The sequence below is a fragment of the Plecotus auritus genome, assembly GCF_963455305.1.
Source record: "Plecotus auritus genome assembly, chromosome: 4".
Classification (NCBI taxonomy): Eukaryota; Metazoa; Chordata; class Mammalia; order Chiroptera; family Vespertilionidae; genus Plecotus; species Plecotus auritus.
The window spans coordinates 159,965,213-159,990,920 of record NC_137775.1 but is presented as its reverse complement, the minus strand read 5'-3'; the positions used below and the strand labels follow the sequence as shown (position 1 = coordinate 159,990,920).

Here is a 25,708-nt window from a genome sequence, read left to right as displayed (position 1 = left end):
GGACGTGTCCCCGCAAGGGTTTAACGAGACAACTGAGCGCCCGGAGAGTGTGATCTGGGGGGCTCCGGTGGCCCGCAGGCGCGGCTCCGAGCACCCGGCGGCCCCCGGCTGAGCGCGGGCTTATCGCCCACAGCTGGCGCGGCGGGGCCGGGCTGGCGGCTGGCCCAGGTGGGCGGCGGCCGCGGAGGGCGCCCCCGGCGGCGAGGGCGGCGCGCTGGGCCCCTCACCCGCGCCTGGCCGGCGGGGCGAGCGTGGCGGGCGGCGGGGGCTGCTCCGCGGGCCGGGGCCTGAGCCCCGGCGGCAGCGGGAGGCGTCGCTGGGCCCCGACGCGCGGGGGGCGGGGGCGAAGTCGCGCGAGCAAAGTCCAGGCCCCTGGTCGCAGCGCCCGGCGCCCGGCGGCTCGGCCAGAGGCGCGGGAGGTCCGAGGTGAGGGAGTCCCCGCGCGCCGGGGACCCGGGGCGGCGGGCGGGAGGCGAGGACAGCGGGACCCTCCCCCGGCGCCCCGGCCCCCCGGCCCCGCGCCCCTGCGCTCGGCTGGACCCTCGGGCGGGGGCCGCGAGGAAGCCGGCTGCCCTCGCCGAGCCGGGGCGGGCGCACGGGGACCTGAAGCTGTGCTTTCTCCCCAGGCAGCGATGGATGTGGAGGCGGGAAGGAACGGGACGGCCCGGCGCCCCAGGAGAGCAGAAGGCGACTTGGAACTGAGCAGCAGCAGGTACCTCCCCGCGGGCTCCGCTGTCCCGTTGCGCGCCAGTCGGCCGCGCCGAATTCGGCCCCGGGTAGAAGCGAACCAAACCTGCTCGATGCCGGGGCCTCTGTGCTGGCGCTGCTCTGGGGGGTCTCGGCTGCGCTTCCGACCTTTCCCAGGGAGGGTCCCTGCGGCTCCCGGGGTCGCGGGCTCGGCAAGAGGCTGTCTTCAGAGGCGCCCGCTCCCCTTTGTCAGGGCAATTCGATGAGTATCTGTTGTGTAACATTCCTTGTGTTATATAACTCAAAACTTTTGCAAACAACTTTCATAAACATCATCTGATTTTTCATGCTTATAGAGCATCAGGCATTAGCTGTTGATGGGTGTGCTTTTAGAACAAGGGCCGGGAAGCAAGTCTCCCTCCTCCCCCTCCTTATTGCTCTTCCTCCTCGTCTCCCCCTTCCCCCTCCCCCCAGAGCCAGGCGGGTTCCGTATTTCTCAGCCCTGGGCCTGGAGGTGGGGAGGGGGGCCGTGGGCAGCCTCATTCTCCGTACCCCGCGCTCCCAGATCAGTTTTTGTTCCAATGCAAGGGGAACCCTCGGGGCTTCCTCTGCTTGCGCGTCTGCTCCCCGTGCAGGCTCTTTGGTTCCCGGGGACCCTTGTTTAGTGCACTTCACAGGCCTTCGCAGGAGCAGAAGCGGCCGGTCCATAGAGTGCTGTCTTTGTTTCCTCTTTCGCTGTGGGAATAGTGAATCATTTTCGCCTTTAGCCTCAAATAGTTTATGAGGCAGTTATGGTCTCTGAGTTCACACCAGGCCATCCAGAACTAAATGGCCCGTGTCGCGGCGTCATCACCCGGAGAGACACATTTATCAAGTTCCCTAGTGTGTCCTCAAGCTGCAAGGGGCCTGATTAGCCAACTGAAATATGCCTATCTGATGTTGAAACCGAAGCATTATGTTAGTCTGTTGACTTCTTCCAGTGATAGGGCTCTGTTCCTTCTGAGTACCATGACACCCATTCATGGAAAGTTTCGTTTGCCCCGTAGAATTGGAAAACGGATGTATGGTGGAATTTCTGCCGGAAAGACACGGTATTCATCAGTTGGCAGTTTAGTCTGGGATTGACTGTGACTCTATAAATAGGTGGCATTTTCACCAGGAAGGCTATTTATGTATTGCCTTGGCTGAACATTTGATAAGTGTACAAAGGAGCTATCCCTGAAGAAGGAAAAAAAAAAATGCAGTAACACTCCAGAACCTAAGGAGATTCTCAGAAAAGGGAGCTCACAGCCTTGTGCTGGAAAGAAGAAAACAGTCCAAAAGAGAATGCAGGAAGTTAAGAAAACAATAAGCCTGTAAGATTATGAAATTAAATGTAATGAGGCTAAGTTTTATAAAAAGCTTCTGCATTCGAAGGGAGTTAAGCTCACCTCAGTCATCTAGGGAAAATGGAAACGTTATATGCTTATTCCAATCATGCTGCTATTGCCTGTGGCACGTTCGTATAAACATATTTTGTGGCAGATGTCTGCCCTTTGATTTTAGCAAATGTTCTAAATAATTTGGGATCAAGTTTTATGAGTTAACTTTATCACCTACCAGGAAATTTAAGCCAAATAAATGAATTTTAGGTAAACACACACACACACAATTCTGCCCTCATGGAATGAATTTGCATTATTGTATGTCAGACGGACATAAATAATACACAGGCTAAATAAGTAAACTACAGTAAATGTTAGAAGATAATGAATGCTGTGGAAAAACATTAGTCAAGAGTAAGGACATCAAGAGGGCGACAAGGAAGTAGTCAGTAATTTTAAACAGGGAGGTTAAGGTAGGTCTTATTGAGGAGGCAGTATTTGAGCACAGATTTGAAAGAAAGGAGAGGAAAGCGAGTGTGGGTGTCTGAAGAGAGCTTTCCTGGCAGAGGCATCTGAGAGGTGAAGACCCTGCGAGGGGAGGATGCTGGCTGAGTTCACAGGACAGCAGAGAGGCCAGGGTGGCGGGAGCAGAGGAAGCAGAGGTGGCAGTGGGAAGTATGGTTGGAGAGGTCACAAGGAAACAGATTGTGTGGGGCCCTAGTGGCCAATGCAGGGGTTTTGGATTTTACGCCTGAGAAAAGTGGGAGCCATTGTAGGCTTTTGAGCAGATGAGCAGCATAGACTGACTTGAGTTTTTAAATGAATTGCACTGGCTGCTGTGTCGAGGTACATTAAAGTGAGCATACTAGTAAGTGGAAGTAGAGAGACGAGGCAGGTATTCTCCTGGGCTAGTGGGATAGCAGTGAAAGTGGTGAGCAGTGGTTGAATTCTGGATGTGTTTTGAATGTAGAGCAAACAAGATTTCCTGACACCACTCCCCACACCCTTCAGAAGAGTGGCCTTTACTATTTTTAGAACAGTATTTATTTATTTATTTTTTTAGCCAAAGAAGAATTTACAGTAGTCCCCCTTTGTCCATGGGGAATATCTTCCAAGACCCTCCAGTGGGTGCTTGAAACTTCAGATAGTACTAAACCCTATATATTAGGTTTTTTCTATTCATACATACCTATGATAAAGTTTAATTTATAAATTAAGCACAGTAAGAGATGAACAATAATAACTAAATAAAATAGAGCAATTATAACAACATACTGTAATAAAAGTTATACAGGGTGGGGCAAAAGTAGGTTTACAGTTGTTCATATGGAAAATAACAATAATTAATAAATAATAAATAAGAATAAACACTGAGTTTCGAGTACTCACAACAGTAAACCTGCTTTTGCTCCCCACAGTATGATCTCTCTCTCTCTCTCTCTCTCTCTCTCTCTCTCTCTCTCTCTCTTTTCTGTCAAAATATCTTATCATACTGTACTCACCCTTCCTCTTCTTGTGATATGATAAAATGCCTAATTAAGTCAAGAACTTTCACCTTTTCACTTAAAGAAAGCACGTTATGGCTTCTCTTTGGCATATCCAAATTGCCAGCATCACTACTCTTGCACTTGGGGCCATTATTAAGTAAAATAAGCGGACTTGAACACAACACTGTGCTAGCACGACAGTCAATCTGATAACTGACAAACTGACTACTAAGTGACTGACAGGAGGGTAGCATCTACAGCATAGATACACTGGACAGAGTGATGATTCACGTCCTGGGCAGGATGCAGCAGGACAGTGAGATTTCATCACACTACTCAGAACCGCATACAATTTAAAACTTATGAATTGTTTATTTCCGGAGTTTCCCATTTAATATTCTCAGTCCACAGTTGGCTGTAACTGAAACTGCAATCCATTTGTCAGGCACTGTTAACATGTTCATCTTCCTTCTGTGCGTGAGCTCTGTAAGGCAGGTGACCGTTTCTGCTTACCCAGAGTCCTGTAGTACCTTGGACAGTTACCTTAGTTAAAAGGGGATTGATTGCCTTGAAGTAGGTTAAACCAGATAATTTTGACAATTTGTGGCCATCGCTGTTTTATATTTGAAATATTATAGAAGTTGAACATGACAACTACTGAAATTTATATTCAATTGACTGTGAAATATTTGTAACAGTTTTAAATTAAAGCAATTACATATTTTTTTTTCAGCAACCAAGACAGGAAAAAAACGAAGAAAGTGAATTTAATCGGACCATTAACATTGGTAAGCTATGAAATAGTAAATGTGATCATTCATTCCTTCGTTCAGATTTGGTGTCTTGAATCGATAGTTACTGAGCCAGGACTTTAAGACTGTCTGCAGGCAGCGATAGATTTTCCCCGCTGCACCAGCGCTGTCTAAGGTTGGCTCATTGCAGTCACGGCTCACATTCTCAAGGTGGATGATAAAAGAGGCAGGGGTAAGCTGGCTGTGAAACAGAGCAGAGCTGACTGGTCCACAGGGAAATTGAAAATAGGACTTGTGTTTGTAGCACCAAACAAACTAACCCATTTCAGAAAAAAAAAAAAATCTCTGCATTCGTTTCACAAAACCCCACAAATTCAGCTTAAAATAAGATTGCATATAGCATGATCATTAATCATAGAAAATTTAAAATAATCAAGAAATCTGTGTTCACATTTGGCATCCAAGAAAACATTAAATACAGAGTAACTACTAGGGATTTACATTATGTGCAACACAATTCTCAGTGGTATCTGCCGGTACAAGGCAAGCCAACATGTTTTTGGAAGAAGTCTAATCTGTTTTTCATTTGTAATATGTCTCAGAGAGGCAGCCCAAGAAAATGTTTGCCCACTTTTGATAAATATGTGTTTCAAGTGACGACAGCCATTACTCAAAAGAAGCTGGTTATTAAGTGGCATCAGTTGAATTCCCCACCATAATAAGTAAATGGGTGAAAAGACAGCAAAATATCTTAGGTTTCGAGCCTCATTGAAGATTTCCCATGTCACAAAGCCCCTATTCATTCTCTCTCCCTTTTTCTCCTGATGTTTTTGTCTTGGTAAGAGGTGTTGTTGTTGTTTTTTAATTGAATGCTTTAGAGAATAAATAGTAAAACTAGTTCTGGTTTTAATGCACCGATTTTAAATCTGCCTCTTACATAAAATAAAATATCCCCAACCTTAAAGTAGAAACATGGAAAATTTCATCTGAATTTAAAAGTTAAAATTTAAATTAAGTTTAAATGTAATCTTTTTCAAACTCTGAATAGATATTTTTTTTGTGTCCTGAAAGAGGTTCAGGACAGAATGGTACTCTTTTTCTCCCCTACTTTTTCTCCCTTTTTTATTTTTCAATGACAGTTGACATACAATATTATATTAGTTTCAGGTATACAACATAGTGATTAGACATTTACAAAACTGTACTGTAAAGGAGTTTGCAATGCATTGTTTTGTTGAAAATCACTGAAAAATATCTAGGTTTACTTAGGATATTGCTATGAAATTCATGTATTTTTAAACTTAAGCTTAAATACAAAAATTTTTATTTAGTAATTTGAAAAGCACTTAAAACATTCTTCAATGCCATGTAAATGTTCAGTAAAGAGAACATTACACCACAACCGATCCTGTGTTTGTAACTGTAGCCCACAGACCCAAGTGCTCTATCTCCCTTCCCAGGGGCCACTAAATCGAACCTCGGGGACACAGTTCCCTTTTGTAGCAATTATAGGGACCCTTCTCCATTTGCTCTTGACTTTACCTCCTCCCCTGGTTTCGTCCCAAGCGCCACCTGGCTCTGACCCTTTGTCTCTGTTGGCACTCTGGCGTGCCCTGTGTGTTTGATGATGGAATTTGGCCTTCCCATACGGAACTTTGGGAACTCTCTGAGAACAGTTTGCACACGTCCCCCCCTCCCCACCATGGGTGTCTAACCTCAGCCTGCCCATCATATTGGCCCTGTCTGACCCCCACTTTCGCTCTCAAGGATCCCAGGCTGCCAAGTCTGACTCATCATCCATTCTCCCAATGACGGTTCCTTGTCCCCAAAAGGGGGATAGGTGGGGTGAGGAAAATATGAAAAAGGGGGGAGAGATGCAAGGGACAGAGGGAAGGTATAGAAGTGGAAAATTAAGAGAATGAAGATGCAGTCTGGAAGGCAGAAGAGGAAAGAAGAATAAAGAAAGAGCCATGGAACCACTGATCTAAAATGCGGAAAGTGAGAAACGGGAGAGGACTAAAGACAGTGAGGGAAATGTCTTGGGAGTGTGGGGACACTGATCCGCTGCGTGGTTCTTGGGTGTTGTGCACTCCACTGTGTCCCCCGCTAAGTGGTAGTACCAAGTACATTGTACATGGGTAGTACCGAGTACATTGTACATGGGTAGTACCGAGTACATTGTACATGGGTAGTACCGAGTACATTGTACATGGGTAGTACCGAGTACATTGTACAAGGGTAGTACCGAGTACATTGTACATGCATAGTACCGAGTACATTGTACATGGGTAGTACCGAGTACATTGTACATGGGTAGTACCGAGTACATTGTACATGGGTAGTACTAAGACCAAGGTCCTTGGTGTGGCCCACGGCCTTTCTCCCTCTCTCTAATGTCCTCTCCCACACTTTGCACTGAGCACTTCAGGACGTCTACACTATGGAGCTACCTGAGCACTTCATGCAGTTTCTAGTCACCCCAGTGTTCTAAGCCTGCTGCATCACTACTCTTGCACTTGGGGCCATTATTAAGTAAAATAAGCTGACTTGAACACAACACTGAGAATTTTACACAACTATTACAAATGTGCTGACCTTAAATAAAAATCCAAAGAACATGTAATTGTGGAAAAGGGAAATTCTATCCCACAAGGTAAAATAAGTATTATTTTATTTCCATTTTTTAGTTTCGATACTCCGATTGGCAGGATAAATTATTTATGTCCCTGGGCACAATCATGGCCATAGCTCACGGATCAGGTCTCCCCCTCATGATGATAGTATTTGGAGAAATGACCGACAGATTTGTTATTACTGCAGGAAACTTCTCCTTTCCAGGTAAGCATTTCTCTACCTTTTTCTTTTTTAATGCGCAGTACTCCTTTTAAGTACATGAAGGATTAGAAATAGACTTTGTTCTTCATTGTGTACTTTTGTAATGATTTAGCCATCTGGGTGACTTTAGATATCATGGAAGTTATAAAATTCTCAGAAAATTCCTCAAATAGTCCTTTAAATTTTAAGAAATAGGTGTATGCTGCTTGAAAGGATGAGGAAATATACAGAATGCTTTGCCTCTAAATAAAGTCGGGCAGTCACTCTATTTTAGGACGGGGGAGCTGTAACAGTATCCATCCCATCAGTGATCCCTGGTGAATTCCAGAATACACCAGTTACCGGCAGTGCTTCCTAGCTGTGCTCAGCTTGTAGATATGTTTCTGCTTTTCTTTTTTCTCTTCCCACCCTTTTTGTTAAAATTATAGCCATTTTTTGTGTCTACATTTGGATCAGCCAGGTTGGCTGGAACTTGATGTAGCACTTCACTAAAGGGTGAATGGATTCAATAGGAGAAGGATGCGGACACAACAAAAAGACTATCATTACAGAAGGGCCAGAGGAGTCCCAGAAGTTAAGGTCATCTAAAGAGGGACTATGGCAACAGCATGCAAGTGAGGTTCCGATGGACATAGCTATTTTTCACATTAGTCAAATTCCACATAGGAAGGAAGAGTTCCATGCTTTGTACCAACCCTAAGACTTCGTTCCTCCGTGTGAGCATTAGACTGGAGAAGACTGAATGGAGCTTTATTGGTACACACGGTAGAACATAAGGACAAAACACTGATAAAGGAAAGGTAGCTTTCATAGCAAAGAACCTAAGAAAAAGTGGACCCCCATCATTTAGAGAACATCCAGTAAGAGTTTTCAGGGTTCACTGACTGAGCACTATAATATTTGTTTAGCACAGTAGGATGTAAGTGTGAACACCTAAGAGAGGGGCTATTTACATTAATAGTGATAAACATTAATGCCTTTTAGAAAGTAAAAGCATCCTTTGAATTTTAAGGAAAGCTCCTACAAAACCAGTTTTTTTATTCTCAAGTACTGTTGCCTCTGAGAAGACCCTCTTATAATAAAAATAACCACAGTAATAGCAATCTTTTATTGTATTTTTTTTATCTGCTAGGTCCTGTTTCACTTAACCCTCACAAGAACAACCCTACACAGTGGGTAATATTATCCTCTGTGACAGATGAGGCTAGGAGAGGATAAAAAACTTGTCCAAAGTTACACAGTTGGCGAGCATGAGGACGGAATTCAAATCCAGGTCTCTCTGCCATCCAAACCATGCTCATATGACCAATCATGTAAATACAGTATACCACCAATGTAAATAATTTTGCTTTCTCTTTTAAAAAGAAATGTGTTTGATAAAGTTAAATAGATTACCTATGTTTAACCAGTGACTAAAATTGTAGCATAAATACCAGAAAGGTAAAATTGGAATTAATTTAGGATAGTTTAAAAAATCTTTAAGGAAATGAGGGGTAGGAGTTTTCTATTGACTTTTTAGAAATTCTATAGACCTATTATGCATTGATTATGTAGATGTATAAAGCAGGATGATGTCCACATTCAGGCAAATTAATCCAAAATTGGTTTCAATTCAGGGTTTAAAAAATTCAGATTAATAGATGAATGGTTAAACAAAATGTGGTATGCCAGACAATGGAATAATAGCCTTCAAAAGGAAGGAAATCCCGACACACACTACAACATGAATAAGCCTGGAGGACATTATGCTAAGTGAAATAAGCCAGTAACAAAAATACAAATACTGTATGATTTCACTTACATGAGGTATACAGAGTAGTCAAATTCACTGAAACAAAAACTGCAATAGTGGCTACCAGACACTGGAGGGAGGTGGAAATGAGAAGTTGTTGTTTAATGCATTGAGTTTCATTTTGGAACAAAAAGTTCTGGAGATTGGTTATACAACAATGTGAGTATATTGAACACTATTGACCTGTACACTTAAAGATGGTTAATTTTATGTGATGTATATTTTTATCACAATTAAACTTTTAAAAAAGTATCAAATTAAAGCAATGCAACACATTCATCACAGATAAGTTAGCATTTGTACTAGTCTTATTAGTCTTGTTTTTAGAATACCAGGATACTTCTTCAACTTTCTTATTTGGAGCAGTTTGCTTGTGTTTTTTTACTTGTTTCTAATTATGCAACTGAATTGCTTTGAAGCTGAACATGGCAGACAGGTGCCCAGGACCAAATTCAAGGTCTCTCTGGAGAATGGCACAAGCCAGTGGCTTACAGACCTGTGACTGCTGGAGTGCTAAACTCAGCAGAGTTGCCAGCTTATTTTCAGTAGCCTCCAAATGCTATGACCCTTGGTCTTCCACAGCCACGTTGGTCAGTAGGCCTATTGGCTGTCTTAGGGGACTCGGAAGGGGAAGTTCCTCCAGTGTTTTTAAAGTCCACTCTTTTTGTAGTTTGTAAAAATAATATCCTCATATCTCTTTGGAGAAAACAAAATCTTTACATTTCATACTCACTCTAGATCCAGAGAGATCATTGACATGTTTAGAGTTGTAGAGTTTAACACCCTTGGGAGAAGATAGAGTACTTAGCTGAGCCCCCTAGCTTATCTCATAGAGATCATGTTTATTTAGAGTCCATTCTTTAGAATTGTTGGATTCTTGGACACATACATGAGAAGGAAATATTAGGAGAAAAAACAGTTTAAAGTACAAGAGGGTCTGACAATGATTTATTGTGAGCAGAACCCGTCCCTGTCAACTGAATAAAGTCACTCCGTGACAAGGTCATTCCCTCACAATGACTCAGTTGTGCAGAAACTATGCATAAAACATCCTGCATCCAAAACCTTAAGGACAGAGTCATAAGAAACAGTTTTTCTGCAGAGTATCAAGAACTTGATATATTTTATCCCAAGTCTATGCGACTGTAATAAGCTAGGATATTCTGTGGGGAGATCAATATGCCCTGCATGTCCTTGCATTGCCCTGGGATTAAGAGAAAAATGCAGCCCTGGCTGGTTTGGCTCAGTGGATAGAGCATCCGCCTGTGGACTGAAGGGTCCCGGGTTCGATTCTGGTCAGGGGCACATGCCCAGGTTGCGGGCTCGATCCCCAATAGGGGGGCGTGCAGGAGGTGGCCAATCGATGATTCTCTCTCATCATTGATGTTTCTATCTCTCGACTTTCCTCTTCCTCTCTGAAATCAATAAAAATATATTTTTTTTTAAAAAAAAGAGGAAATGCATTTTGAGCCCCTTGTTACCTTAACTAACTGCCTATGCTGCCTAAGCTACCTGGACAAACACCATCTCTTTGTTTTGTGCTGAATATTTCTACATGATAAAAGAAATTTTAGGTAGAATTGAAGAAGACAGACATTGATTTACTTTAAGACTCAAAAGTGACAGTCAGGACTATGCAATGTCTCCTTAAGTAATCCTTAAAGTATACGGTTATTATTTAGGCCCTTCACTCACCAGCTGCATGACCTTGGGGAAGTTACTTAACCTCTATAGTTCTCACTGTTCTCATCTTTGAAGGTAATCATAGAATTAAATGAGTTGTTTTATGTAAAGAGTTAAATGAGATGATTTATGTAAAGTGCCTGGAACATAGTAAATGATCAATTAATATTGGGGAAAACTAGCTGTGGGAAGTTGGAAATGAAATAACTACTCTAAAATTCTGTTTATTCATCTGTAAAATGGATGAATGCTCTGGGAGCTCTCAAAACTGAATAGGCAGCTTCAAAGAATTCCCCATTCCCTTGTCATGGGAGGCATTCAGGAAGATGAGAGGGAGAGTTCTCCATGTGGATGCATTAGAATCAAGTGGAGGTAGTTTTAGAAACATGATCTCTAGACTCAGTCAAAGGTTCTGACTTATGGTGTTTGGTGGTGCCTGGACATCTGTAATATTGCAAGCTCCCCATGTCACTTTAACAGGCAGATAGTGTTAAGAAATTCCAAACCAGATAACTATTTGGAGATTGTTTATGAGACAGAAGCTTAACAGGTAGCATCTGAGAGAAGACTTCTACGCCCTATCCAGATCTAGAATCCCATGAAATTTCTAGATCTAGAACACCAGATATGAAACCGCTAATTTCAGTTCTAGAACTCCCTATTTCCAGATTAAGAATTCCAGATCTAGAATCCCATGACTCTTCTAGGAACACAGCAACACTCATTTGTCTCACCTTTGTCCCCAGGCAGCAGAAACTCTTGGTTTTCTGAGGTTCTGGAGCTCCTCGGATTACTAACACAGAACTAGATTGCCGTTCTTGGCCTGGGACTTGAGAAAGAAGCAGGTCAAATTTGGAATGCCCATAAATTCTTATTTCCTAGGAGGTAGGGTCAATTTGAATTATAATATCCTCACTGAGAGAATTTAAAAGTTTGAGATAGGTGTTGGAGGAGAGTAAAACTCATTTAAGATTTCTAAGTTCAAGGAAAAAATTAGCCCTATTTACAGCCCTAGCTGGTTTGGTTCAGTAGATAGCCCATTGGCCTGCAGACTGAAGGGCCCCAGGTTTGATTCCAGTCAAGGGCACATGTCTGGGTTGCAGGCTCAATCCCCAGTAGGAGGTGTGCAGGAGACAGCCAATCAATGATTCTCTCATTGATGTTTCTATTTCTCCCTCTCCCTTCCTCTCTGAAATCAATAAAAATATATTTCAAAAAATTAGCCCTGTATTCATATACCTGAAGGTTTCCCAAGGTTTTGAACAATGATTTTACAAGCACCACAGCTTTAGGATAGCTTGTCTGCCTCTCATTCCAAACACAGCTTCAATTTGGCATATCAAAGGTACCTATTTAAGAACTCAGAAGGAAATGAACACACAGAACTGAACTGATAAGAACGGGAGTAAAATAGGGCATGCTTCCTCCAGGACCTAAGAGCTGAGGGAGAGTTACAGTAATAAGCACTTTGCTGTGAACATCAGTAGAATTTATAATCCCAAAGGGAAAAATTATGCCTGGTAATTGATCCTTATAATAGTTTAAGTTTTAAGTAAATTTCAACCTTATCTCCCTTTGGAAGAAGATAAGGAGGATACACAGAACCCAGAAAACATGACCTCTGGGTTGTTTACACATGATAAAGGAACAAAGATTAACTAGTTTCTCTCCTAGCATCATGGGGGATGGGAAATACCTACCCTGGTATGTTTTCTCACCAATACCATAGAGATGATACTTTATCCTATTATTTTGTGGATACAGTAGATATAGTCTGTTTCCTTTCTCCCCCCCTACCCCACCCCACTTCGTGTTTTTTTAAAAAGTGACAATAAGTGATTACCACATGAATCAATCAGTTAGGAGCTATACAGTACACTGTTAGGACTCTCAGCCTTTTGCTGGCTCTGTGACTTTGGGTAAGTTGCTTTATCTCTCTGTGCCTCAATTTCCTCATCTGTACAATGGGGATTTCTAAAACAGTCCTACCTCAGAGGGTTGTTGTGAAAATTAAGTGAATTAATATATGTAAACTGTTTTTAATAAATGCTAGCTATAATGAAAACCAGGAAAGCACACTGACATTTTTATCAAATTAGCTCAAATTACTGGATAGTATATTTCCTTCTAATTAATACTGCTTTAAAAATACCAGAATACAGTTTTGCTAGCAAACAAGACATGGAACGCAGGATGATGACTCATTGCCAATGATCATTAAGGTCTCGTTTTTAGGTTTTCTTCCTCTACAATGCAAGCAATTCAGCCTTTCTATTACTTAGGTCGTGAAGAAGCATCTCAGGGGAAACACACTTATATTAAAATAAAATTTACGGCAGCAAGTATCTGTCAAGTCCTTTGAGCCAGTTAGAAAAGAGGGCCCCTTAAATCCTGTATTTTCTGTTTGGACCGTTTCTTTCTTCCTCCTCTGCCTTCTGTGGCTCCTCTCTACTGCCTTAGGAAGCTGCTCTGCTGAAGGCCACATTCCCGTAGGATGGGGGAAGAACCTGCGAGGGCTTATCTCCTCCATCTGGAGCCTCCATGTCCAGCACCTAAACCCTTGGGTTGTTTCCTTGAGTAAAGTGAAGAGTGCACTTGAAAGTGAAAAGAAAAAAGATTTTTAAAACCCAGCAATATCTATTAATAATTCAACCTTTCAAAAATGTCTCATTTTTGTTTCGTTTTGTTTTTATTTAGTGAATTTTTCATTGTCAATGTTAAATCCAGGCAGAATTCTGGAAGAAGAAATGACTAGGTAATTGGCTAATATATATATATATATATATACTCTTTACCTTTTGTTATACTCTTTAACCTATTATTATCATTTATACCACCCCCAACCCCAATCCCACCATTTGAAGTAAGTTGCATACATCATGGCCCTTTACTAATAAATACTTCAGTGTGGTTCTTAAGAATAGGATGTTTTCTTCATAACCACAGTACAGTTATCAACTTCAGTAAGTTTAATATTGATACTCTACTTTGATCTAATCCACCACCTGCATTCCAACTTTGTTAGCTGATCCAGTAATGTCATTTATGGCATTTCCCCCCTACTTTAGCCTTCTTAGTGGAAATCTCAAAAGCCTGTAACATAATGTTTGTGTGTTTAACATATCAATTAAAGTTGCTGCTATAAATGAATACTATCTGTATGCGATAGCAGGACTGAAAGGCTCTATCTGGAAGATGTTTGTAAGATTATATAAAAGGTATACTTGAAATTATTCAAACTGAATTTATTATTTTTAAAGATACTAACTTTTGCCCTAGCTGGTTTGGCTCAGTGGATAGAGCATCAGCCTGAGGACTGAAGGGTCCCGTGTTCAATTAGGGCACATGCCTGGGTTGTGGGCTCGATCCCCATAGTGGGGCGTGCAGGAGGCAGCCTATCAATGATTCTCTCTCATCATTGATGTTTCCATCTCCCATTCCTTTTCTATCTGAAATCAATAAAAATATATTATTAAAAAAAGATACTAACTTTCCTCTAATTTAGTTAAGCCCTCACTCCAAATTAATATAAAATTTTAGCACACTATTAAATACCTCCCCCCCTTAAATTCTGCCAAATAGAAAGGCGTTTTTTTTGTTTGTTTCTTTGTGTAAACAATATAGGAAACATTTAACATGGTCAATCTGTTTATTCCTTTACTTGCAATATGTTGAACAGTAGTGAACTTTTTCAGTACAAGATATGCAAGTCTAGAATAGTAATTGTAAAAGAAGGATCATATTGTATCTATAAATTGTCAATATCAGTTAAAATTATTCATTAACACCACTATTTTTTGCAGTTAGCCAAAAAAATTTATCTGGTTTCTTTGGCTGATAATTCGTGTAAATCAATTTGCCTTTGTCTTCTTATAATTTAAGAAAAGAAAAAGAAACTTTAATGTATATTTGTTATAATGGCCTACATAATCTTATTTATTCCCAATTCTGAAGATTACTCCTGAAAGAGATGAATAAAGAACAGTATATAAAAGAAACTTTCTAATTATTTTCCAGATATGCATATTATTACTCAGGACTAGGTGCTGCAGTTCTCATTGCTGCCTATATACAAGTTTCATTTTGGACTTTGGCAGCCGGCCGACAGATTAGGAAAATTAGGAAAGAGTTTTTTCATGCTGTTCTCCGACAAGAAATAGGCTGGTTTGACATCAACGACACCACTGAACTCAATACACGGCTAACAGAGTAAGTGTATAGTTAATGTCATACCTGTGTGAAGAGATTAACCACTAACTGTGAACATTTGTCATGGGAGGATTTTTAAATGGAAAAAGTTACTAGATTAAGTATTTGATATAATACCAAGATAGATGATCTGACAGCGATTTCTAGCACTTACAGCCTATGCCACAGCATATTTTCCTTATGTGTTAGTTTTTCTCCTTAGTTATAGAGTAAGTGTATTTGAGGACTGAGCTCACATCTTGTATACTTGTTTATCTCTCATGGAGCTTACCACACGGCCTGGCAGACGTTACATACTCAATTTAGATGGTTGAATGAATGAATTCATGATTGAATGAATTCACAAAGAGGCTCTTCTTAGTCATTGCTGACTCTTGACTTACTCATCAATTTGAGGGCCTATATATTATGTGCCAAACATGAGATATTTGTGATGTACCCGTGACCCAAAGACCTCTGCCATCTTATGGCTTACATTCCAATAGAGGGAGATAGATGATAAACATTTCTTACTGGAGGTCCTGGCCAGAGTGTAGTGAGAAAATGTGGTCAAAATGGCGTGAAGGTCAAGGCATTGGGGACCTGGTTGACCTCAGTAAGGACTTCATTGTTCACTCTGAGTGAAATGGCAGCGATGGCACATGTTTGGATCTGAGGAGGAGCCTGTTCAGACTTCCATTTTCAAAGGCTCACACTGGCTGCTGTATTGAGAACCGAGTGGATGGAAAATAGGGCCAACGGTAGAAGGAAGGAGCACTTCCCTATTACCGTAATGCCCTTCCTAACTTCTGCTTTTAGTCAGGTTGGCTCATCTTCAAAATGTTAATGCTTCTCTTATAGGATTTATGAGTTTAATAGCATCCACTGTAATGATGTTAACATCTTAGAAGCATGAACTAATCCTGGATTTCTTCCTTTGTACAGTATTTAGATGGGGAAAATATCATTCAAGAGGTTAAGACTCTGAAAGAGGCTTGCAGTGTCTGAACGAGTCTGACCTATCTGTGTTTGTTAGATGTCTGCTTCACCTTTCTAACTGAAGACCTCCTGCCTGTAACCACTTAGGTGTGATCTTTTTTAGTGACATCTCCAAAATCAGTGAAGGAATTGGTGACAAGGTTGGAATGTTCTTTCAAGCAATAGCCACGTTTTTTGCAGGATTCATAGTGGGGTTCATGAGAGGATGGAAGCTCACCCTTGTGATAATGGCCATCAGCCCTATCCTGGGACTCTCCGCAGCTGTTTGGGCAAAGGTACGTGAAACAGGGACATTTTCATGTGTGTTAACCCACATCTGTAGTTATGTGAAAGATGCAGGATTCCAGTGCTTGTAATTGTGCAAATCGGTGTTAAATTGTCAGTTGAAACCACATTTAGAAGCATGTTGTTAATTTGGTGCTTTAATAAGGAAATTTATTTCAAATGTGATTCAAAATGTCACAATTTTTACCTTAGTTATAGACTTTTGACACTGCTGTTATTTCTTTGGTAAATTTTCTGGCACAATAGCTTAAATTACATATAAGGTTTGTGTCCTTATTTGAGGAAACACAATTTTAAAATATAACGTACCTCTAAACTACTCTGTGAATATAAAAATTTTAAATAAAGTTTGGATTTATTTTATTTATTTTGTTACCTTGACAATTGAGTGGCACTCTGCCAAATTTGCCTTACAGTAAAATACACATAACCCGTTCTACTTCAGCCAACACTGCAGAGGTGAGAAATTTTACTGGCATTTTTTGCTCACCCTGGAATTGATGATTTACTTAACACATTGCAGACCAGTAGTTTTATTGCTAGCTTTACCCAGTGGCCAGATAAGTTTCTATTGAACGAGTACAAAAAACGCTCTACATAAATGTTAAAGGCACGCTTTACAATTAAATACCCATTGCATTTTGAAGTTATTTATTACATGTTCTTACAAGCTAATATCTTTTTAAAGTATGATTCTTTGTAAAACACTGTGTAATATGAAGTGGAACTGAACAAAGCTGGCAAATTCTCGTGATCCGTCCGCAATGTGTTAATAAACTACTGGTATCTATTTTGTTTTTATTCTTCCTTTATCTTTCTCCCACAGTATCTTGTTAGCCATCTTATTATTCAGTAGAATGCCCAGGAGTACATCTGGTTATAGTCATTAAAAATCATGACAAAATTAAGAAAAAGATGGGCAATCCTTTCAAAGCAGTGAAGTTTTATTTTCATTTATTTTGTAATCAACAGAGGAAAAAAAAAAAAAAAAGAAATAGATGTGGAACTTGAACTGTTCCCAAAAACGCTTTCTAGAGAATAACATGTGGATTTCCTTTTCCTGACTGCTCCTGGGGAGCATGTCAGGAGGGTGGACCCAGCGGCCTGTGTAGCGTGGAGGAAGCCGCTGCTGGCACGCGGAGCGCGTTTGCTTCGTGACTTGCGTGTTTAGTAGAGGAAGGGTTGGGGAGAAAGAGTAACTTTAAGGGCTAGCTTTTTAACTTCCCTCCCATACAAAAGTCATGAACGTTTCTCTCCTGTCCAGATACTCTCGGCATTTAGTGACAAGGAACTAGCTGCATATGCGAAAGCAGGCGCTGTGGCGGAAGAGGCTCTGGGCGCCATCCGGACCGTGATAGCGTTTGGGGGCCAGAACAAAGAGCTGGAAAGGTCAGGAGGGTTCTTTGCACACTTTTACATTTTGTTGTTCATTCTTTTGTGGTATGTGTTCACCACTTTCCTTTTCCTCATATTAATACTCCCCCACAGGAGACAGGCACCTTCACTAATGGCTAGAGTTTAACGGCAGACTCTAAAACAGGGTTCTGACCCTTCTATGTCCCATGGACTCCTTGGGCAGTCTGATGAAGCCCATGGACTCCCTCCTTAAAATAATGGTTTCAGATGCATAAAACAAAATAGGATTACAAAGGAAACCAATTATATTGAAGTCCCATTATCAAAATATTTTTAAATTGTAATCTAATGAATATGTCTCTTTGGTTAACATATCTATCTATAATAATCTATAATAATAAAAGCATAATATGCTAATTAGACCAGACATCCTTCCAGACAACCTTCTGGATGAAGCCAGGGCTGTAAGGGAAGCCTGGGTCCCGGGTGCCAGAGGGAAGCCGGTGCCGACAGCTGGGGGAAGGAAGGCCTACTCTTGCACGAATTTCATGCATTGGGCCTCTAATATATATATATAAAAGGCTAAGTGACTGACCGTACGTCGGTCTGACCATCTGACCAACCAGCCGGTACATATGACACATGCTGGCAATTTAAAAATAAACATTGACTCGCACATGCATGATACATATAAAGCTCTCACTGGCGCCAATCGTATGCATATGTTTCTATCTGTCATTGTCAATCATGAATTTGGTTGTATTTATTGACATTCAACGTGAACCACATTGTGATTTATTCATAGATCGTCCAACCGACTGACCGGCCGGTACATATGACACGCACTGGCAATTTAAAAATAAACATTGACCCATGCTCTTGCAATACATACAAAGCTCTCACTGGTGCCAATTGCACACATGTTTTAATTTTATAATACTGTATTATATATACTATTTTGACATGTAATTTTTTGCAGTAATGTAATTACTGCACAAGTCTTTCTTCTAATTAATTTCCTTTTAATGTGCACAAATCTGTGCACCAGGCCACTAGTTAAATAATAAGAGCTAACCATTGGTCTGACAGGTGCTGTAGTTCTGAAGTCAGAGTGTGAGTAAAATATATTTAAAGATATTTGTAGCAATTGTAACATGATATGAAAATGATCTGGGATTTCTACTGGCAACAGAGTCAGAGTTACTGCTCATACTACTGTGGTTTGTTGCCGGCATTGATCATGAAAGGAAATGCTAAATTTCAGTTAGAGGTTAATGAAAATAAATATGTAATTTTTTTTTCCCCATTCAAGTTCCTTGATCTTGGATCCCAGGTCAACTATCTCTGCTCTAAAGGAACTTGATATATAAAAAATCTAAATGTCAGAACAAAGCCTACTGATGAAGGGTACTCCCTCCACCAGTTTTCTCTAAATAATAACACCCCCTAATATAGCCAAAGCATAATTCTGTGTAAAGTATTTTCTTTTGCTATTCTGTGGAACTCCTGATACCCACAACTCTGAAATAGAAATTCTTGGAAATTCTCCAGCATTAAAAGCCAAGTTTTCCTAATTTCCTCCATTTCCTTTTCTATTTTTCTATTCCTTAAACCCTCTTCAAAACCACCACGTTTCTGGTTCTCTAACCTCTCCCTTTTTCTCTCTTACTGCTGCTTCCTGTACACAATAGCCCACACAGACCACACTAACCCTCAGTTGGACCTCAGGATGTGAATGTAATCAGTGCCGCTCCATTAGCTGCAGTAAGCAAGCCGCCTAAGCGAAGGTAACTACAGCATGTCCACCACTGTCACCGGAGCTATGTGTCACATTGGGGCCGATACAAATCTCCCTGCACACGGCTGGCTCAGGGCCCAGCCCAGGACTGGACCTGGCCTTCCGGCTGTCTCCCCAGGGACGCAGCTCTGCTAAGGGAGTGCAGTGCCCAACATAGAAAAATACACTGGAGAGCTGAGTGCTTCAAGTAATTAAAAGGACAAACACTTTTTGGTGGCAGTATGCATTCTTTGCAAACTAATAAGTTCTCAACACCTCATTGGGTTAACCTAAAAAAAAAAAATATGTTGGTTTTTTGTTAGAAACAGAAACACACACTTTATATGTTTTTCCCCCCAAAATCTCATTGTATATTCATTGAATTTTTTTTCTGAAGTTAGAGAGCTGAAATAAACATTTTTATGCTCTCTGTGTCTAGCGTGGAAAGGTAGATTTAATTTAAATTGATGTACAAAACAACAACAACATTGTAATTTAATAGAACCATTCTAGATATTTGTGCCTTTGTATCAAATCCTAGAAGCCAGTAGTATGAATTTTAATTACTATTTAGAAATATGATAATAATAGAATGGGCAATGTTCAGAAAGAGATTACCTTTGAGAACAGCTGTAATAGTAATAGTGGGAATAGGAAGTGTCAGGTTTTGCCAACTTTGCGCCAGCCCTGTACTAACTACTCTCTATAACTTCTGTCGGCCTCAGAATTACCTGGAAGGTAGGCATTATTCGCTTCATTGTACAGATGATGAGACAAAAGTCTAAAAAAATTGAGTAAGAACCCAAATCCCACAAGTAGTGACCACTTAATAACTGTGTCCCCTGGCTTGACAGTTGAAGGTCAATTGATCAAAAAGCAAACCAATAATAACAAAAAAGCAAAGTCCTAAGTATAAGAACATATAAAATTCCTGTCCCTCACCCAGTGGGGCAACAAAGGAAGGATTTTCTTTTCTCTAGAGAAGAGAAATTATGCTGTGTTAAGAATCTATATTAAGAGTCCTGAATAGTATTTACTTTTTGGTGTCATTCTTGGTTGGCTTGGTTTCTCTCCTTCCTCCTTGACCTTGACTTGTGATGCTGACCATGGAGGGGGTGATGAAGCTCTTCCATATCTCAGGGATGAGAGCTCAGTTCTGGAATAGCTACAGGAACATTGGTTGGACTGGTGAGGCCCAAGGGAGAGGGGTCCAGGCCAGTGAAGAGAAGGCTCAGATAGGTTCTAGCCTTCTCGAGCCCTATCTGGCTGATCCTGAATTAGTTCAGTTTCCAGGAAGCTGGGCCCCCCAGGGGATTTCTTACTTTGATGGCTTTGTTTCTAAAACCTCCAGCTACACAGGAGGTGAATATGGCTCAGATTATGAATTGTTTACTTACTATAACGTTTTCCCCTAATTTTCTGGTAGGTATCAGAAACATCTAGAAGTTGCCAAAAAGATTGGAATTAAAAAAGCTATTTCAGCAAACATTTCCATGGGCATTGCCTTCCTGTTAATATATGCATCATATGCTCTGGCCTTCTGGTATGGATCCACTCTGGTCATATCAAAAGAATATACTCTGGGAAATGCAATGACAGTGAGTATTTTTCCTAATATATTTATGAGGAATCTAAAAATAGTATTTACCCATCTTCCTTGTCTTTACTTTCATATTCCTCCTTTTCAAAGGATGAGCCATGATTTTAGGCTTTTTTCTTTGGGTGAATCTTTGCTCTGTCCTGTGGGCAGAGTTGGCCTTCTAGACTACACAAGGTGTAATTATGAGTAGGGACAAGAAAATAGCATGTAGTGCCCTAACCAGTTTGGCTCGTGGATAGAGCATTGGCCTGCGGACTCAAGGGTCCCAGGTTCGATTCCGGTCAAGGGCATGTGCCTTGGTTGCGGGCACATACCCAGTGGGGAGTGTGCAGGAGGTGGCTGATTGATGTTTCTCTTTCATCGATGTTTCTAACTCTCTATCCCTCTCCCTTCCTCTCTGTAAAAAATCAATAAAATATATTTTTTAAAAATAGCATGTAGTAAGAAACATATACAATATGTAAAGGAAATAAAAATTGAATGACTTTGTGAATAGACAAATATGGATTGGAGCCATCCTCATTCTGCCCCCGATTTCCATTACCTAAGAAATTAAACATTACATAGTGATGGAATGTTAAATTTATATATTATAAAACATCAGCTATCTGAAATAGGAAATGAAAAGTTATTTTAGTTTCCTTTTCTTTTTCACAATGAAGATAGATTTATTTTAAGATTATAAAAATAATATATTCTAGTTATTAAAAGGATTAGAATTTTAAAAATCAGGAATTACTTACATTAGAATTACTCATAATCTAATAACCCATATACATTTAATGAGAACTTTGGGCATGTATCTTCCAAAAGTATATATCTTCCAAGTATATATATTTTCTATATACAGTATACATGTATTTTTTCCTTTCAAAACTGGGATTGTATTATATCATTCTGTAATATTTTTTTGTAAACTAGAAATAATTTTATGACCATCTTTCCATGTCAGTGACAGAACAACATGTAACCATTCAAACAGTGATCTTTTAAAACCTGAACTTTTTGTTAGGGAGAGGTGGGGGAAATAAGAGATCAACCGAAGGACTTATATGCATGCATATAAGAGTAACCAACGGATGCAAAACATTGGGGGGTGAGGGCAAGTATGGGAGTGGGGTGGGGGGTGGCAATAGTAAGATATGTACACATATAATACCTTAATTAAAAAACAAAAAAACCTGAACTTCCCTATATTTTCCAACAAAGGATACTGAACACAGTCTGTCCCTTTGCTGATGATGTAGGGCCATTATGAAAATTAATCACTTCAAGCTGTTTTCTAGAGTGCTATCTTCAGACTCCACTGAGGTGTTGAGGGCTATTTGGCTGGATGAACTTTCATAATTGCTGTGCCTTTTCTTTTTTCTCCCATTTTGGTCTTCTGATTGTTAGCTTAGAAGCTCTCCACCTTGCTTCAGTTCCTTGCTTGCTAAATTTTATGAAGGAAGGAGACTGAATCCTGACTTTGCTGTTCACTTTTTGTTGCGGGTGGAGGGGGAATGTCCTCTCTGGCCTTGTCTCCTCATTGGTAGTACGTGGACAGCGACAGTTCCCCTGTGGGGCTGGAGGGTGATATCCGCTCACAGTGCAGGGAGCCAGCAACACCCTCTGGGTAAAGGGCTCTAGTGCATTAACTTATAACTACTATTTTGGTAGACTTTTTGCTTTCCTGCTGGCCCTTACCTTATTGCAGACAGTGGAGAGATAATGAGGGATATTTGAGTTCTGGCTGTGTGAAGTGTTATTGTTCCTGTCTTCTGAGAAAAGCCAAACTATATGTAGAAGTTTCACCATACCAAGAGAGAAAGGAGTAATTTCTCTTCATTTATGTTTTCCTCAGTTGAGTTAGGCTAATAATCTGGATTCCTGAAGCTATATTTTTGGCTTTTCTGTATCAATTTATTTTCCTAGTTAAAAAAATATAAAGGAAAAAGTGTTAAGTTTTGTGTGGTGTAGTACAGAATGATTATACAAAGGAATTATTAATCAGTGCACACAGATGTGATTGTGTTTTGCTAGTATAATGTGTGAACTAATTCTTATATTAAAATCTTATTAAAATATGTATGTAAAATGGTACTTTTTAAGGAAAATTCCATGGAGCCCAAACCTACCATGTTTCATCCTTTTTAAAAAATATATATTTTTATTGATTTCAGGAAGGGAGAAGAGCCAGAGAGAGAAAGAAACATCCATGATGAGAGAGAATCATTGATCAGCTGCCTCCTGCACATCCCACACTGGGGATTGAGCCTGCAACCGGGCATGTGCCCTGACGGGATCGAACCATGACCTCCTGGTTCATAGGCGATGCTCAACCACTGAGCCACACCATTCGAGCCCATGTTTCCTCTTGAACATTCTGTATATCATATAAATACATAGTTAGAGAAAATGAGAATAATAATAGCGATGGAAAATGCTTCCCTCTGGTGGTATTAGCTTCAGAGTCAAGGAAGTAGGTTTGAAAAATCTTTCTGACTCTGTATGAGTTCAGAAGAGCAATAGATAGTTTTCCCAAGCTAGACAAATATTTTTGAGGTTGAAGAAACCCATTTGTGCAATGAAATGGTATAGTAACCTTGTAAGTTTTGCTCTTTTGCTAAAACAATTTTAAAGGATAAACTTAAACTCAACCCTTTGTATTGTGTATTTCACATAAATCATGTTTGCGATCCTGGACCCCAGAGTGGAGCTTCTAACTCTGTCTCACGTTCTTTTGTTCAGGTCTTCTTTTCAATTCTGATCGGAGCTTTCAGCGTTGGGCAGGCTGCTCCATGTATTGATGCTTTTGCCAATGCAAGAGGAGCAGCATACGTGATCTTCAGTATTATAGATAAGGTGAGTCAATTATTGTGATGCTGAACAGTTCCTTGAGGCTTGGGTAATTAAGTCTGTCTTTAGGTTAAATGTCATGTGAACATGAATTATGGGAAATCAACAACCTCTTGTTAGCAATGAATGAAGCAAAATGCCTCTTATTAATATGTCTAAAAGTTTATCTTTCATATAATAACCCTGATCTCATTTTGGAAAGGTACGTCTGCACTTGTGTAATTATTAGAGTTCAGAGCAAAGATGTTTGTCTTCCTAGTTTTTTTCCCTTTTCTCTTTCACTTTGTGGCCAGACTAAGAATAATATGATTTCTATACAGGGTGGAAAAATTATTGGTGGAGCCAAAATTGACAGTATGTTTTACTAGGTTGCCCCCTTCAAAAAAAAAAAAAATGATCACTGCATGTTTGATATCATTTTGAATTAACTATGTTGATTGAATAATTTGTACTGATTGCAGTGGAATAAAGAAAATAGTTTTGACATATTAAAATATGTCACTGTTTATACACAGATAAACCCACAAAGAGGATAACTGAAATTTGATCATTTAATCCAAGCAATTCCTCCTGTTTCATTGATCGAAGTCATGAGAAAATTGTTCAGCTTCCAAATTTATTGAAAGTTTACATTGGCCCTAAATAACTTGTTTTAACTAGTTGTTTAGTCAGTCTTCTTAACCCAATCCATTACATTTATTATTTGGAAATAAACGAATTTTCTCTAAATGATGAAATACCTGGCTATATCTGTTATAGTATGTTTTGTTGTATAAACATGAATATCTGACCACTTAGAAATTTTATAATGATATGCCAAAATCTTAAAGCAAAATATTGTACAAAATAAAATTATTACGTCACTATGATCTTTTAAAGAAATGCCTGTTTTCTGAGAATGAACATTTCCTTAAACACACACACACAATCTCTACCTAGGGTTCTATCTTATGGGAGGGAGAGTGTGCCATTCCAGGTGTTATTTTTGGAATTTGCTGTATCATATTCCTTAAAAATGCAATTGTTTATTGTATGATAGAATAGTCATTGAATTTTGTTTTATTTAGAATCCTAAAATTGACAGTTTTTCAGAGAGAGGACACAAACCAGACAACATCAAAGGGAATTTGGAGTTCAATGATGTTCATTTTTCTTATCCAGCTCGAGCTAATGTCAAGGTACTGTAAATAGTATCTATAGGAATTCCTAACACAGGTTGAATGTTTAATCATCTTAAAGAATCTAAAGCCTCTAATCTTTTGATATTTATGTGTTTTTTCTTTTTGGGGTTATATTCCTTTATTTGATAGTTTTTTAATGAAAAAAAGTTGAAAGTTTTATTATTAAACTGTTTCTTGTTTTCCTGCAAGGCTGTTGCTTCACTGTCTAAGAACAGCACCAGCAAACACAATTTACTACAAAATTAAGATAGTGTTGTTCATCATCTGACACTGTAACAACTAACAAAAGCTTTTCTCCGCTGCCAGTTATTTCCAGTGGAAAGATCATTCAGTATTTTGACTCAATTCTGAGACAGATGTAAGCAAGTTATAATACAAGGTGGGACAAAAGTATGATTACAGTTGTGAGCATGCAAAACACAGAGTGTATTCTTGTATTACTATTATTTATTAATTATGGTATTATTTTCCATATGAACAATTCTGAGCCTATTTTTGCCCCACCCTGTGTTATATAAGGCTTAAGGTAACAACGTTATCTTTGAATTATATAATTTTTATGGCTAGATTTTACCACAAATCTTTTATAAATTCTGAATATTATACCTTGTAGCCTAGTCTAAAAATTATAGGGTGTTGGGAGGAGGTACATATTGTGTTTATCTGCAATTATTAGAAAGTTAAGGGGTATTTTTTTTCTTCCAGTAGCATTGTAGTTACTTTTTCCATTGTTACTGCTAAAAGTTGCTAAATCTTTTATCCACCACTAATTTAAGCCAACTATGCTTTATTTAATGGAGGGGGTTTCCATTTTCACTCCCCAATAGATTTTATGTATTTCTCATATGCTTCTTCACTCATTGGTCCATCCAGTTCTGCAGGGT

General features: G+C 39.8%; 1 protein-coding gene across 5 annotated transcripts in view; it reads left to right on the top strand.

The window, feature by feature from the left end:
• The first annotated feature begins 251 nt into the window (after window positions 1-251).
• Window positions 252-25,708, top strand: part of ABCB4 (ATP binding cassette subfamily B member 4) — a 63,247-nt gene continuing 37,790 nt past the window's right edge. The window contains exons 1-11 of one of the 5 annotated variants that reach the window (XM_080667058.1): window positions 252-426; window positions 627-712; window positions 4,272-4,326; window positions 6,978-7,128; window positions 13,298-13,355; window positions 14,618-14,809; window positions 15,891-16,062; window positions 17,337-17,461; window positions 20,632-20,803; window positions 23,536-23,649; window positions 24,711-24,821. In XM_080667058.1, coding sequence (XP_080523184.1) covers window positions 633-712; window positions 4,272-4,326; window positions 6,978-7,128; window positions 13,298-13,355; window positions 14,618-14,809; window positions 15,891-16,062; window positions 17,337-17,461; window positions 20,632-20,803; window positions 23,536-23,649; window positions 24,711-24,821 — 1,230 coding nt within the window. In that variant the 5' untranslated portion in view covers window positions 252-426; window positions 627-632. Of the gene's footprint in view, window positions 427-626; window positions 713-4,271; window positions 4,327-6,977; window positions 7,129-13,297; window positions 13,356-14,617; window positions 14,810-15,890; window positions 16,063-17,336; window positions 17,462-19,167; window positions 19,216-20,631; window positions 20,804-23,535; window positions 23,650-24,710; window positions 24,822-25,708 lie in introns of those variants that run through there. The other 4 variants (XM_080667059.1, XM_080667060.1, XM_080667061.1 and 1 more) reach the window with 4 other exon arrangements.